This window comes from Jaculus jaculus, chromosome 1, assembly GCF_020740685.1.
Source record: "Jaculus jaculus isolate mJacJac1 chromosome 1, mJacJac1.mat.Y.cur, whole genome shotgun sequence".
NCBI classification, from domain to species: Eukaryota; Metazoa; Chordata; class Mammalia; order Rodentia; family Dipodidae; genus Jaculus; species Jaculus jaculus.
Window position 1 is genome coordinate 292,528,606 of NC_059102.1, and position 13,586 is coordinate 292,542,191.

A 13,586-nucleotide genomic window follows, 5' to 3' on the forward strand; every position below is an offset into this window, starting at 1 on the left:
GTTATCCATATCCCCTTTAATCCAAACTGCTCTTACTCTTTGTTGAAGACTCTGTTTTATTTTACCGATAGCTGAGAATAGTGGGAAAATCCAAGATCCATCAATACAATAAGGAAAGGAAGAAAACAAAAAAAAGAAAGAAAAGATAGCCAAATGCCTACCACTAGACAGGCCACCACATCTGCCAGGGACCAGGAGACATTGCAGAGGAAGTGGCTTCACTAATACTGCTCTCACTGCTAGCCTGACAACCAGCTCCAGAGAGATGGTGACACTGTGATTAATCAAAATTTGTCAAAGGGGCATGAGAGATGGTTCCATGGTTGAAGGCACTTGCTTTCAAAGCCTGACAGCCTGGGTTTGACTCCTTAGTACTCATGTAAAGTGGCACGTCCCTGGAGTTCGGTTGTAATGGCAAGAGGCCCCAGCACATCTCTCTTTCTCTATCTGCCTCTTCCTCTCTGTTGCAGTCAGGTTTGCACTGCTGGCAAAAAAATACCAGGCCATGGGCTGGAGAGATGGCTTAGCAGTTAAGCACTTGCCTGTGAAGCCTAAGGACCCCGGTTCAAGGCTCAACTCTCCAGGACCCATGTTAGCCAGATGCACAAGGGGGCGCACGCGTCTGGTGTTCGTTTGCATTGGCTGGAAGCCCTGGCGTGCCCATTCTCTCTCTCTCTCTCTCTGCCTCTTTCTCCGTCACTCTCCAATAAATAAACAAAAAATAAAAAAAAAATTAAAAAAAACACCAGACCAACTGCAGCTTGTGGGAAAAAAGGTTTATTTTGGCTTATAGACTCGAGGGGAAGCTCCATAATGGCAGGAGAAAATGATGGCATGAGCAGAGGGTGGATATCACCTCCTAGTCAACATCAGATGGACAACAGCAACAGGAGAATATGCCAAACACTGGCAAAAGAAACTGGATATAACACCCATAAACCCCGCCCCCAACAAGATACTGCTTCCAGAAGGATTCAATTCCCAAATTGCCATCAGCTGGGGACCTAGCATTCAGACTACCTAAGTTTATGGGGGACATATGAATCAAACCACCACATACTCTGTTCTTTTCTGTCTCAAATAAGTACATAAATAAACTCATCAAAGCATCCACAGGCTACAGAGAATTCAGCACTACATGAGACTGCTAGTATGCCCATCAAAGCTCAAGTATTATGGAGGAAGAAGGGGCAAAAGGTTGTAAAGCCACAGAGTGGAAACAATACCCTGAGGCATAGCACCCCCACTAAGACCGAAGCCATCATGACCCAAGTGAATACCAATAACCCCACTGAGGAGGATCCACAGGGAAACAGGAATGGAGAAGAGGAGATATAAAAATTTAATTAAAAATTAATAACATAAGGGCTACAGAAATGGCTTAGAGGTTAAGGCACCTGTTTGCAAAGCCTGACAACCTGGGTTCAATTCCTAGTACCTATGTAAAGCCAAATGTACAAAGTAGTGTATGCATTTGGAGTTCATTTGCAGCAGCAAGAGGACCTGGCACATTCATTCTCTCCCTCTTTCTCCTTGCAATAAAGAAACATATTCTTTAAAAAATAATGCTGGGCTGGAGAGATGGCTTAGCGGTTAAGCGCTTGCCTGTGAAGCCTAAGGACCCCGGTTCAAGGCTCGGTTCCCCAGGTCCCACGTTAGCCAGATGCACAAGGGGGCGCACGTGTCTGGAGTTCGTTTGCAGTGGCTGGAAGCCCTGGCGCACCCATTCTCTCTCTATCTCTCTAACTGCCTCTTTCTCTGTCTGTCACTCTCAAATAAATAAATAAAAATAAACAAAATTTTAAAAAATAATGCTATTCCCAGAAGCCATATATTTATATCTATATCTCCACTGCCAGGGATGGGATACCTGTTGGTCAGAGAAGCTCCTAACTCCCTAAACAATACAAGCTACTGCCAATGCTTTTTGCTGTCCACCAGAAGTAGATGGTTAGACCACAAAAGCTTCAGCTTCAGGACACTGATAAATCAAGCTGGAATAGAGCTGGAAGCCTCCTCCCTACTAGCCAGCTGTTATAGTGCTGGAAAGTACTAAGCTGGCTGCTGGGGGAGAAAAGCCATCAACAGTCTTACTACGCAGCATTGCATGCTGCAAGGTACACTGACCATCCAGGCAATAAGCGCCTACTGGTGCAATAGTGGCATAACTGTTATGGGAGTAACCAACTTATCTATGATTGGATTCAAGGCCCACTCTATGAAAAGGAATTCAAACCTGGTACTGGAAACAAATAGGTTGTAAGAGAGAAGCCACCATTGTTCTCCAGCTAAATAGGTATGTTGTGCCCATCAAATATCCCTCTAAGCTGGGCGTGGTGGCGCACACCTTTAATCCCAGCACTTGGGAGGCAGAGGTAGGAGGATCACCATGAGTTCAAGGCCACTCTGAGACTCCATAGAGAATTCCAGGTCAGCCTAGGGTAGAGTGAGACCCTACCTCAAAAAACCAAAAACAAACAAACAAACAAATATCCCTCTAAATATTTATGTCTATGCCTATAGATTACTGCTGCTCTCATTTTTGGTCAGAGATGCTTCCTTTTACAGATGGTATTAACTACTGAGGAAATTCAAAATTTGTCCAAGTGCTGAAAATAAGTGACAGTTGAGTACACAGTGCTAAACAAGACATCTCTATCATCCCCTCCAAGGTCCAAGAAGCACTATTGAAAAAGGGCAGAAAGAATGTAAGAACCAATATGTGGGGAAGATGAATTTGAAACACTGCCTTCTGGACACATAGAAGCTGTTGAATTCATGCCTTCATAGAGGCTGTCATTAATTGCACAAGGCCTGCACATTATGGGGCCCAACATGTCATTATAAATGATGGAGGAGAGAAAAAAAAAAAAAGACATCAAAAGAAAAGAGAGGGCTGGAGAGATGGCTTAGCAGTTAAGGCGCTTGCCTGTGAAGCCTAAGAACTCATATTCACATCTCCAGGTGCCACACAGCCAGACACAGTGACACAGGCATGCAATGTTGCACATGTGCCACAAGGGGGCACACACATCTGGAGTATACAGCAGGCTGAAGGTCCTGGGGCTCCCATTTTGTCTCTCAAAAAATAAAAAAAAGGGCCAGGCATGTTGGCACACACCATTAATCCCAGCACTCAGGAGTCAGAGGTGGGAGTGTCACTGTGAGGTCAAGGCCACTCTGAGACTACACAGTGAATTCCAGTTAGCCTGAGCTAGATGGAGACCCTACCTCGAAAATAAATAAATAAAATAAAATAAAAAGAGGCCAGGCATAGTGACATAGCATGAGTTTAAGGCCAGCCTGGAACTACAGAATGAGTTCCACGTCGATATGGGCTATAGTGATACCTTGCCTCAAATAAACAAATTGAAGGGAGGGACCCTTCCTAGCTCTGGAGCACTGCTTTACTTTCACTTTCTGACTTGTGTTCTAATAAACCAGCCCCATTCCACTTCCAAGTAGAAAAGGGACTAGTTGAAAAGAAGGAGTTCAGTGTATGGAACAAGCCAAAGTAAGGGAAGAGGATTATGATCAAATTATATTATGTACATGTATGATTACATATAAAAGTACAAAAGAACTGGCAGACGATGTTGCTAAAATTTTGGAAATGATGGTTTAAAATCATATGGAATATCACAGTCATTTCAATTGATATTTATGGGCTGGAGAGATGGCTTAGCAATTAATATGCTTGCCTGCAAAGCCTAAGGACTCATGTTTGACTCTCCATATCCCATGTAAGCCAGATGCACAAAGGTGACTCAAGCGCAAAGTCACACATGCCCACTAGGTGGCACAAGTGTCTGGAGTTTGACTGCAGTGGCTAAGGCCCTGGCACCTAACCCTCTCTCTTTCTCAAAAAACAAACAAAAAAAGAATAAAATATTCAAAATAATATTTATGAAATGTTTCTAATAAGAAAAAAATCTACAGAATACAATACTATCTATATACATACTATGGTCTCAATAACTGAAATAAGCCTAGTAAAAAGGTCAGAAAGAACGATGCTAGAGGTGGTATGGTAGCGCACACCTGCAATCGCCACACTTGTGATGCTGAGATAAGAGAATCGTCACAAATTCAGGGCTACCCTGGTCTACACAGCAAGTTCCAGACCAGCCTAGGTTACATACAGCTCTAGGTTAAGTGACTCTGTTCTTAAGAAAATAAGGCAGAAGAACAATAGAGGAAGATACCTGATGTCTTCCTTTGGTCTCCTTGGCATGCATCTACACATTCATTATCTGTGTGTGTGTGCATGTATGCACGCACACGCACACACATACAAAACCCAAAAATTAAAAAAAACCCTGAAAACACAGCAAAAGAAATATGAATTCTGTTTTTGTTCCTCTATAACTGAAATTGTTTGGGAAGACAGCATACCTCAATATCTTCAGAGAAAACTTAATCTTACCGATTTTTTATCACACATCATACTTTTATACTTACCTCCATTAATTGTAAGAAATTCCTTCACTATAAAATTCTCTATAATTTTTGTCCAAAAAATGAACAAATTAAAGAAAAATGATTTGCTTATTTCTGCCATCATTCCCAAGTTCTCTAGTTATAATCTCATCTGATATATTAGTATGATTTTAGAGCTCTATCAATAATTCAGTAAGTTATATGTTCTCACAAGATAATTTATTCATACTTTCTAAATTAGCTTCAAATGTTCTCTACATACATGTGTCATTAAGTTATGTGTCTCACAATTGTGTACCGAAAGCAAGTCACTGGAAACAAAAAAAATCACACTGTATTTATGTCATTTACACAATCGTTTTGGTAGATTTTGTTTTCACTCACCACTTTTTTAGACTTATAATAATATAAGATATAGTTAGAAATATCTGCATGCAAAACAGTACAAGTCACAGTAAACAGGATATTCCAGTTATAAACAGTCTCAGTGCAGTTATGGTGGCATGAGCCTATAAATCTTATCACTTGGGAGGCTGAGGCAAGAGGATCTTGAGTACAAGAGCTAATCAAGGCTCATGATAAGCTACAGGCCAGCCTGGATACATAATGAGATCCTGTCCCCCAAACTCAAATGATGTAGTTAAGTGCCAGAATGCACAAAATCCTGAGTTTAATCCCAAATACTGAAGGGAAAAAGCTCAGTCTCATGATTCTAAGTCAAAACTATATACAGTTATCAAGAAAAACAGAATTTACCTTTTCAGGTCTGATCTTCTATTTTTATTGCAGTACAGAATGTCTGTATGATCGGATTTCTGAAATTAAATAAGTTTTATTTAAAAAATACAAATTGTGCACTGGTATTACAATTACAGGGAAGGACATTAGAAAACATTCATTTTATCATAGCTGTTTGCTGGTAAATAAGCTACCATAGTAATTTATTTAATCTTTCCAATCACCTTGGGACAGATATTACCATGGCCATCCTTATTTTATATATAAAGCACCCAAAGCTTAAACAGTTAGATTTTCCCATTATCATAGGGCAAGACATGATTTGAAACCAGACTGGTCTGTTTTCTATTCTATTCTATCATCCTGTCTATGTACTCTGAGGAAACAAAACTAGGCACAAGCAAGATAAGGAGGGTATAAACGGTATGTACAAATAGCCTAGGGGACTCCTTACAACGTGCTCCCTCCAGACATAAAATGGCCCGAATATCCATGACCTCATAGTGCCTGACACTACCTACACAAGACCATCATAAGAGGAGGAAAAAACCATGACATCCAAATAAAAGAGAGACTGATTGAGATGGGGAGGGGATATGATGGAGAATGGAGTTTCAAAGGGGAAAGTGGGGAGGGAGAGGGTATTATCATGGAAAATGTTAGTAAAAATTGAGAAAAATAAAACAGCCTAGTGTACGGATATAACTTAGTGTCAAAGCAGAAGAATGACCAAACATACTAAAAGAGTTCAAAATGTTCACCACCATAAGTGGAAGGTACTCATGTGACCATCCTGCCAGGAAAAAAGATGTATTAACAAGACACCTGGGTTTCTCCCATTCAGGAATCTCATGCTGGAAGGAGGACAAGGCTAGGGGGAACCTGTCTTCCAGAGATGTTCGGACAACCTGCCAGAGCTCCTGGCAGGAAAGACTTGTGTAATTGGCCCACCAAGGAAGGTGGTTGAGCCAACTTGTTAGGACTGCCAAGGACTGGGATCTAACTCATGAGGAAAAAGGAAAACAAAACAGATAAATATATACTAAAGATTGAAAGACAATCAGTGATATAAAGTCAGTACAGAGAAAATAAACCAACCTAGATAGAGGGAGTATGTCAAGTAACAAAAAAGGAGAGTGAGAAAGGGGAAAGTGGAGGGGTGAGGGAATGAAGAAGAAAGGATAAATTGCACAGTTAAGATGATGTCAAATTAAGAAAGCCCTGACATTTTTTGCAGAGGACAAATGTGATGAAGTTAATGTTTTCAGAACATTAGGGGCAGGCAGTAGAGCTCAATGGTAGAGTGTGTGTTTAGCATGTGCAAACTTGGGTTCAATTCCAATCACCAAAAAAGATGGATACAAAAACAATAAATTGGGGCTGGAGAGATGGCTTAGCAGTTAAGCATTTGCCTTTGAAGCCTAAGGACCCTGGTACGAGGCTCCATTCCCCAGGACCCACATTAGCCAGATTCACAAGGGGACACATGTGTCTGGAGTTCATTTGCAGTGGCTAGAGGCCCTGGCGCACCTATTCTCTCTCTTTCTCTTTATCTGCCTCTCTCTCTCTGTGTCTGTCGCTCTCAAGTAGATAAATAATGAACAAAAAAAAAATTTTAAAGCCAGGCGTGGTGGCGCACGCCTTTAATCCCAGCACTTGGGAGGCAGAGGTAGGAGGATCACCGTGAGTTCAAGGCCACCCTGAGACTACAGAGTTAATTCCAGGTCAGCCTGGACCAGAGTGAGACCCTACCTCAAAAAAAACAAAAAAACCAAAAAAAAAAAATTAAAAAAACAATAAATTGAAACAAGTTTAATCATAATCATGTGCCACATGGTATTTCAGTCAATGACAGACTGCATGTACAACAGTGATTCCATAAGATTACAATAAAATGGGGAACAAAAATGCATAGCAGAAAACAGGCATGAGAAAAGGAAACTACACGAGAATAAAAACTCTCAAGAAAATTCTCAGTGAGGGCTGGAGAAATTGCTTAGTGGTTAAGGCACTTGCCTGCAAAGCCAAAGGACCCAGGTTCAATTCCCCAGAGCCCATGTAAGCCAGCTGCACAGGTGGCATATGCATGTGGGGTTCGTTTGCAGTGGTTGAATGTCCTGGCATGACCATTCTCTTACCATTCTCTCTCTCTCAAAAATAAATAAGAATAGGGCTGGAGAGATGGCTTAGCAGTTAAGCGCTTGCCTGTGAAGCCTAAGCACCCCGGTTCAAGGCTCGATTCCGCAGGACCACGTTAGCCAGATGCACAAGGGGGTGCATGCGTCTGGAGTTCGTTTGCAGTGGCTGGAGGCCCTGGCGGGCCCATTCTCTCTCTCTCTCTGCCTCTTTCTCTCTCTGTTGCTCTCAAATAAATAAATAAAAATAAACAAAAAATTTAAAATAAATAAGAATTATAAAAAAAAGAAAAGAAAATTCTTGCTGGGCATGGTGGTACATGCTTTTATTTAATCCCAGCACTTGGGAGGCAGAGGTAGGAGGATGCTGTGAGTTCGAGGCCACCCTGAGACTACTACATAGTGAACTCCAGGTCACTCTGGGCTAGAGTGAGACCCTGCCTTAAAAGCCCCCATCCCTCCCCCCCAAAAAAATCTCTGTGAGAGATTTTTCAGTAGAAGCTTTTTCGTAGACCTTCACAAGCTCCTCAACTAATCTGAAACAGACCTCACTCATCATCACCAAAAAGGTTTCCATTAAAAGAGAGGAATGGTCTTGCTACTTTTATCTGCTTGCTTACAAACAAACAAATCTGGGAGGGAGGGAGGGAGGGAGGGAGGGAGGGAGGGAGGGACCAACAGACAGAGGAAGGAAGCCGGGTGGGAAAGAAGGGTAAACCACAATGGGCATATTTCTGAGAAGGTGAAGTTGAAAACTCTTGAGAAAAGTTTCAGGCAAAGCTAAGAGTGGTGGTGCACACCTTTAATCCTTGCACTCAGGAGGCTGGGGAAGAAGAATCACTGCAAATTCCAGGATAGCCTGGGCTACATAGTGAGTTCCAGGTCTGGAGTTCATTTGCAGTGGCTGGAGGCCCTGGCACACCCATTCCCTCCCTCTCTGCACCCCACCCCCTTTCTGTCAAATAAATAAAAATCATTTTTTTAAAAAGTCTCAGGCAGGTCTTTCAAGAGGTATCTGAAGAAGGTATTGCTGTTATAGATGACAGCTCCTTGTGTGTTATGCCACCGAAGAGCTTCCAGTGAGGCAAGATGTGGATGTAGAAGACAGACATGGATCCCAAGCCTGTGTAGGCATACGATAATACGTGTCTGTGCACCTGTGTGTATGTGCGTGCGTTTTTAACAAGAGGTTTAAAAGTGAAAAAATAAAATTTACATTTTTTATATCACAGGATATAAAGAAAAGGCATTTTTGTACATCTACACAGTATCTTAAACTTAGAGTCTAAAAGTTACATATTTGTTAAATTTTAAAGTAAAAATCTCTATTAAGCTAAGATTGATTTATCAAAGAACCAATGTCTTCAGTATGTTTCTGTGTAGCCCAAGCGTACAGCAGTTATAAAACCTACTAGTATATGGAGGAGTCCCAGTCACTCATCGTTCACTCACCTACAAGTATGCCACTTTGCCTCTTTTGTTTTCTTCTTCTTTTTTTCTTTCGTTTTTCTTGAAGTTGGGTCTCACTCTAGCCTAGGCTGACCTGGAATTCACTATGTAGTCTCAGGGTGGCCTTGAACCCACCATGATCCTCCTACCTCTGCTTCACCAGTGCTGGGATTAAAGGCGTGCACCACCACACATGGCTCACTTTGTATCTTTTATGTCATATTGTATTGTACCTCTCTTTCTTTTTTCCTTCCTTTTATCAACCTTTTTTGTCTTTATTATTATTATTAATTTATTAGAGAGAGAGAGAGAGAGAATGGGCGCACAAGGGCCTCTAGTCACTTCAAACAGAACTCCAGACGCATGGGTCACTGTATGCAGCTGGCTTACATGGGTCCCGGGGAACTGAACCTGGGTCCTTTGGCTTTGCAGGATAATGCCTGAACTGCTGGGCCATCCCTCCAGCCTCTCTTTTTGTCTTTTTCTTTTGAGACAAAGTCTTACTCTGTAGTCCAGGTTAACCCCAAATTCAAAGCAATATACAGCCTCCCAAGTGCTAGGATTACAGGTAAGTGTCACCGGGCCCAACTTTACTGTACCTTTTCTATACTTAGACACAGGAATAGATGTAACATGGGCTACAACTGCTGACGGTAACATGTAATATATATAGGCTTACAGCCTAAAGCAACGTGCTAGTCCACATAGCTCAGATGCGTAGCCAAATTTGTATAAATACACTAAAATATCTGCATGCATACACACACATACATACATACAGGGGCTGGGCCCTAGTGGTTAAAGCATTTGCCTACGAAGCCTAAGGGCCCTGGTTCAATTCCCCAGGACCCATATAAGCCAAATGCACAAGGGGGCACACGTGTCTGGAGTTTGTTTGCAGTGGCTGGAGGCCCTGGTGCATCCATTTCTTTCTTTCTGCCTCTTCCTCTCTCTCTCTCAAATAAATAAATTAATTTAAAAAAAAAAGACTGTGCTACAGAGATGGCTGAGTGGTTAAGGCATTTGCTTGCAAAGCCACAGGATCCTGGTTTGATTCTGCAGGACCCATGTAAGCCAGATGCACAAGGGGGTGCATGCATCTGGAATTTGTTTGCAGTGGCTGGACACCCTGGCATGTCCATTCTTTCTCTCTCTCAAATAAATAAATACATACATACATACATACATTTTAAAAAATAAGAATTTTTTTTTTTGAGGCAGGGTTTCACACTAGCCCACGTTAATCTTAAACTCACTGATCTTCCAGCCTCAGCCTCCTGAGTGCTTGGATTATAGATATGAACTACTACACCCAGTTGCCTAATAATGCATTTCTCATATTCTGAACTTATTATATTTTTATATGCACCACTGCATATAAAAATAATTAAATTCTTAAAAACATAATTCTGGATTACTAGCACTTTTACTTTCTCTGTTACTCACTATAAGTATTCAGCTATTCTAGATACACACTTAACTTCAGTGTGTTAGATAGTTCACCAACATCCATGAACTAGTCTAATATGTTTAATTGGCTATCAGTGATTGTAATCACTAATGAAAGAGTGGACCTCTGGATTTGGCTCTGTTGATGTATAAATTTTCTATCTACAGACAAGTTTTTTGACATTGTGGATCTCATTTTCTTTTGCATTTTTCATTTATTTCTTATGTGTGTACTAGGAATTAGTCAGGTCCTCGGGCTGGAGAGATGGCTTAGCAGTTAAGCACTTGCCTGTGAAGCCTAAGGACTCTGGTTTGAGGCTCAATTCCCCAGGACCCATGTTAGCCAGATGCACAAGGGGGCACATGCATCTGGAGTTCATTGCAGTGGCTGGAGGCCCTGGTGCACCCATTCTCTCTCTCTCTCTTTCTCTCTGTCTGTTACTCTCAAGTAAATAAAAATAAACCAAAGAAAAAATAAAATAAAATAAAGTCAGGTCCTCATGTTTACAAGGCAAGCACCCTACCAGCTAAACTACTTCTTCATCCCCTCTTTAATTTTTTAAAATCTCAGTTTCCTAATCTAAAAATGAAAGCAATGTATATACCTGCTGCCTCAAAAGAAGACTGTACCCTGCCCTGTGGTGCTATTAGCAGTTAATAGTTGCTGGGAAAGGGAAAGTCATGTTTCTTTAGTAGTTTAGCCACTAGTAAATTAATCCATGCTCCAAGAAATCATCCCCCAGCTATGCTTATGCAGACAACTTTAATTAAACTCAGTGGGTCACAAAAAAAAAAAAAGACATGAAAGTAGGAAAGGGATTAGTTGGAGAGAAGGAGGTCAGTGAACTAAGAAGTAAAAATACATTATACATTTGTATGAAACAGTCAAAAAGACAACTTTAATATAAGGGTTGGAGAATTGGCTCAGTGGTTTAAAGCGCCTGCTGGTCAAGCATGGGGACCCGAGTTCAATCCCTAGTACATAAGAAAAAAGCTGGGCATGGCCATGCATACCTGTAACCCCAGTCCTGAGGGGGCCAGAGGTAGGAGAATCACTGGGCTCACTGGTCAGCAAGTCTGACAGAAAATGGCAGCTCCAGGTTCAATGGGAGACTCCATGTCAAGGAAATGAAGAGGAAGAGTATAGAGGACACCTGACATTCTACTCTGCACTTACCATGCAAGTTCACTGGGCACATACAACTGCATAAACATGTATATAGATTATACACACCATACACATACCAAAAAAAAAAACCAATGTAAATTAGTTTCATTTATTTATGGTATAAACACTTACCAGTTTTCTCTTCTCTGTTGAAACTGATCTTACAGAGAAAGCTGAACAAGTAGAATTTGCTGAGGGTTTTTTCTCATTCTTGTATTAAGAATGTCATTCATGAGGAAAAAAAAAGAACAGAAAAGCATAAAGATGAGTTTAAAAGAAAACTACTTCATCATTATTATAAATTGGTATTGCTGGGATGGAGAGATGGCTCAGCAGTTAGGGCACTTGCCTGCAAAGCCTAATGACCAGTGTCTGATTGTCCAGTACCTGTGTAAAGCTAGACACACACAGTGGCACATGCACCTGGGGATTGTTTGTAGTGGCTAAGGAACCTGGTGCAACCAGACTCTCTGTATCTTTCTCTTTGTTTATATCTCTGTTTGCAAATTAAAAATAAAGTATTTAAAATAAACAAACTGATATTCCTAGTCAATAATGAATTCAGAAAATTACATTTAAAAAAAAGTATTTGGGCTTGGCGTGGTGGCACATGCCCTTAATTCCAGAACTTAGTAGGCAGAGATAGGAGGATCACTGAAAATTCAAGGCCAGCCTGAGACTACATAATGAGTTCCAGGTCAGCCTGAGCTAGTACAAGACCCTACCTTGAAAAATGAAAAGAAAAAAAAAAAAGTGTGTGTGTGTGTATCAAGGTCTCTTACCACTATAGCTAGCACCACTTTTTGAATCTAGCTTACATAGGTGGCTTTGGAACTGAGTCCAGGCTGATGGGCTTTACAAGTTTAATAGTTATCTTCCCAGCCCCATAGACAACACTTAAAGGCATAAACTTCAATAAGAAGGAAGACTGAACTAGAAGGCTCAAGAAGTAATCAGAAGAGGTGATATTAATACAGTTGTCACAGCAGAAGGCCAGCTGACAGCTCAAATAAGAATATTGTGAGAAAGCACTATCATGGGGGTTCCATCCACAAAGCAAAACCATCTATCACATTATTTTTCATCAGCTCTTTAATTCAATAGACTCATGGCAAACTTGCTTAGAGAACTTCTCATGTACCTAAGATATATCCAACAGTAAGCAAATATTGTAAAAAATTAACAAAGTTACTTGCCTCCATTAACGTTAAAATGTAATGTAGAGGGCTGGAGAGATGGCTTAGCGGTTAAGGCATATGCCTGTGAAGTCTAAGGACTCATGTTGATCTCTCTCCAGATCCCAGGTTAGCCAAATGCACAAAGGTGAGGCAAGTGAAAGGTCACACATGACCACTAGGTGGCAAAAGAGTCTGGAGTTCAACTTCAGTGGTTGAGGCCCTGGCATGCCAGTTCTCTCTCCTCTCTCTCTGTCTTGCTCTCTCTCTAAAAAAAAATGTAGTATAGGGAGTTACAAAGAAACAACTAGCATGTTTAATGTCAGATAATGCTACAGAATAAAATAAAAACAGAGAAAAGGAACAGGAAAGGAGGAAAATTGGAATTGGGAGGATTTTCAGTTTTTAAACATTGAAAAGAAAAAACTTGGGCTGGAGAGATGGCTTAGCGGTTAAGTGCTTGCCTGTGAAGCCTAAGGACCCCAGCTCAAGGCTTGATTCCCCAGGACCCACATTAGCCAGATGCACAAAGGGGTGTACGCATCTGGAGTTCATCTGCAGTGGCTGAAGGCCCTGACGCACCCATTCTCTCTCTCTCTCTCTCTGCCTCTTTCTCTCTCTGTCACTCTCAAATAAATAAATAAAAATGAACAAAAAAAAAGGAAACAAACTATGAGAATATGTAGTTTTCAATTCAATGGGCATAACTAAAAAGAGCAAAACCCCAGAGACAGGAATACACCTAGACTGCTGAAACAAGGAAGCCAGGAAGAAGAAAAGCAAAGGCAAAAGTGATGTGGAAATGAGAAATAAAACAGTTGTTCCATGTGTGCTCTGAGTCCCTGGCTCTGCAAAGGACAGGCCTCGCCCTCTTTGATGCAGGTCAAGTTATGTTTCTCTGCCAGTCCAGCTCTAAGCCAACCAGAGCAGAATGCCTGCTCAGTATTCCCATAATCAGGACCAGATGTGTCAAGACAACCACCCCCATACATGTATATTTCCTCTCCCACTTTTTGTTCCCCAGTCTTGATT

General features: G+C 41.2%; 1 protein-coding gene across 6 annotated transcripts in view; it reads right to left on the reverse strand.

The window, feature by feature from the left end:
* The window catches only part of Swt1 (SWT1 RNA endoribonuclease homolog), an 81,190-nt gene that overhangs the window by 63,636 nt on the left and 3,968 nt on the right, over positions 1–13,586 (reverse strand). For all 6 annotated transcript variants that reach the window (XM_045141742.1, XM_045141739.1, XM_045141740.1 and 3 more), the window contains 2 exons: positions 11,512–11,589; positions 5,197–5,255 (listed from right to left, as the gene is read on the reverse strand). In XM_045141742.1, coding sequence (XP_044997677.1) covers positions 5,197–5,255; positions 11,512–11,589 — 137 coding nt within the window. The remainder of the gene's footprint in view (positions 1–5,196; positions 5,256–11,511; positions 11,590–13,586) is intronic.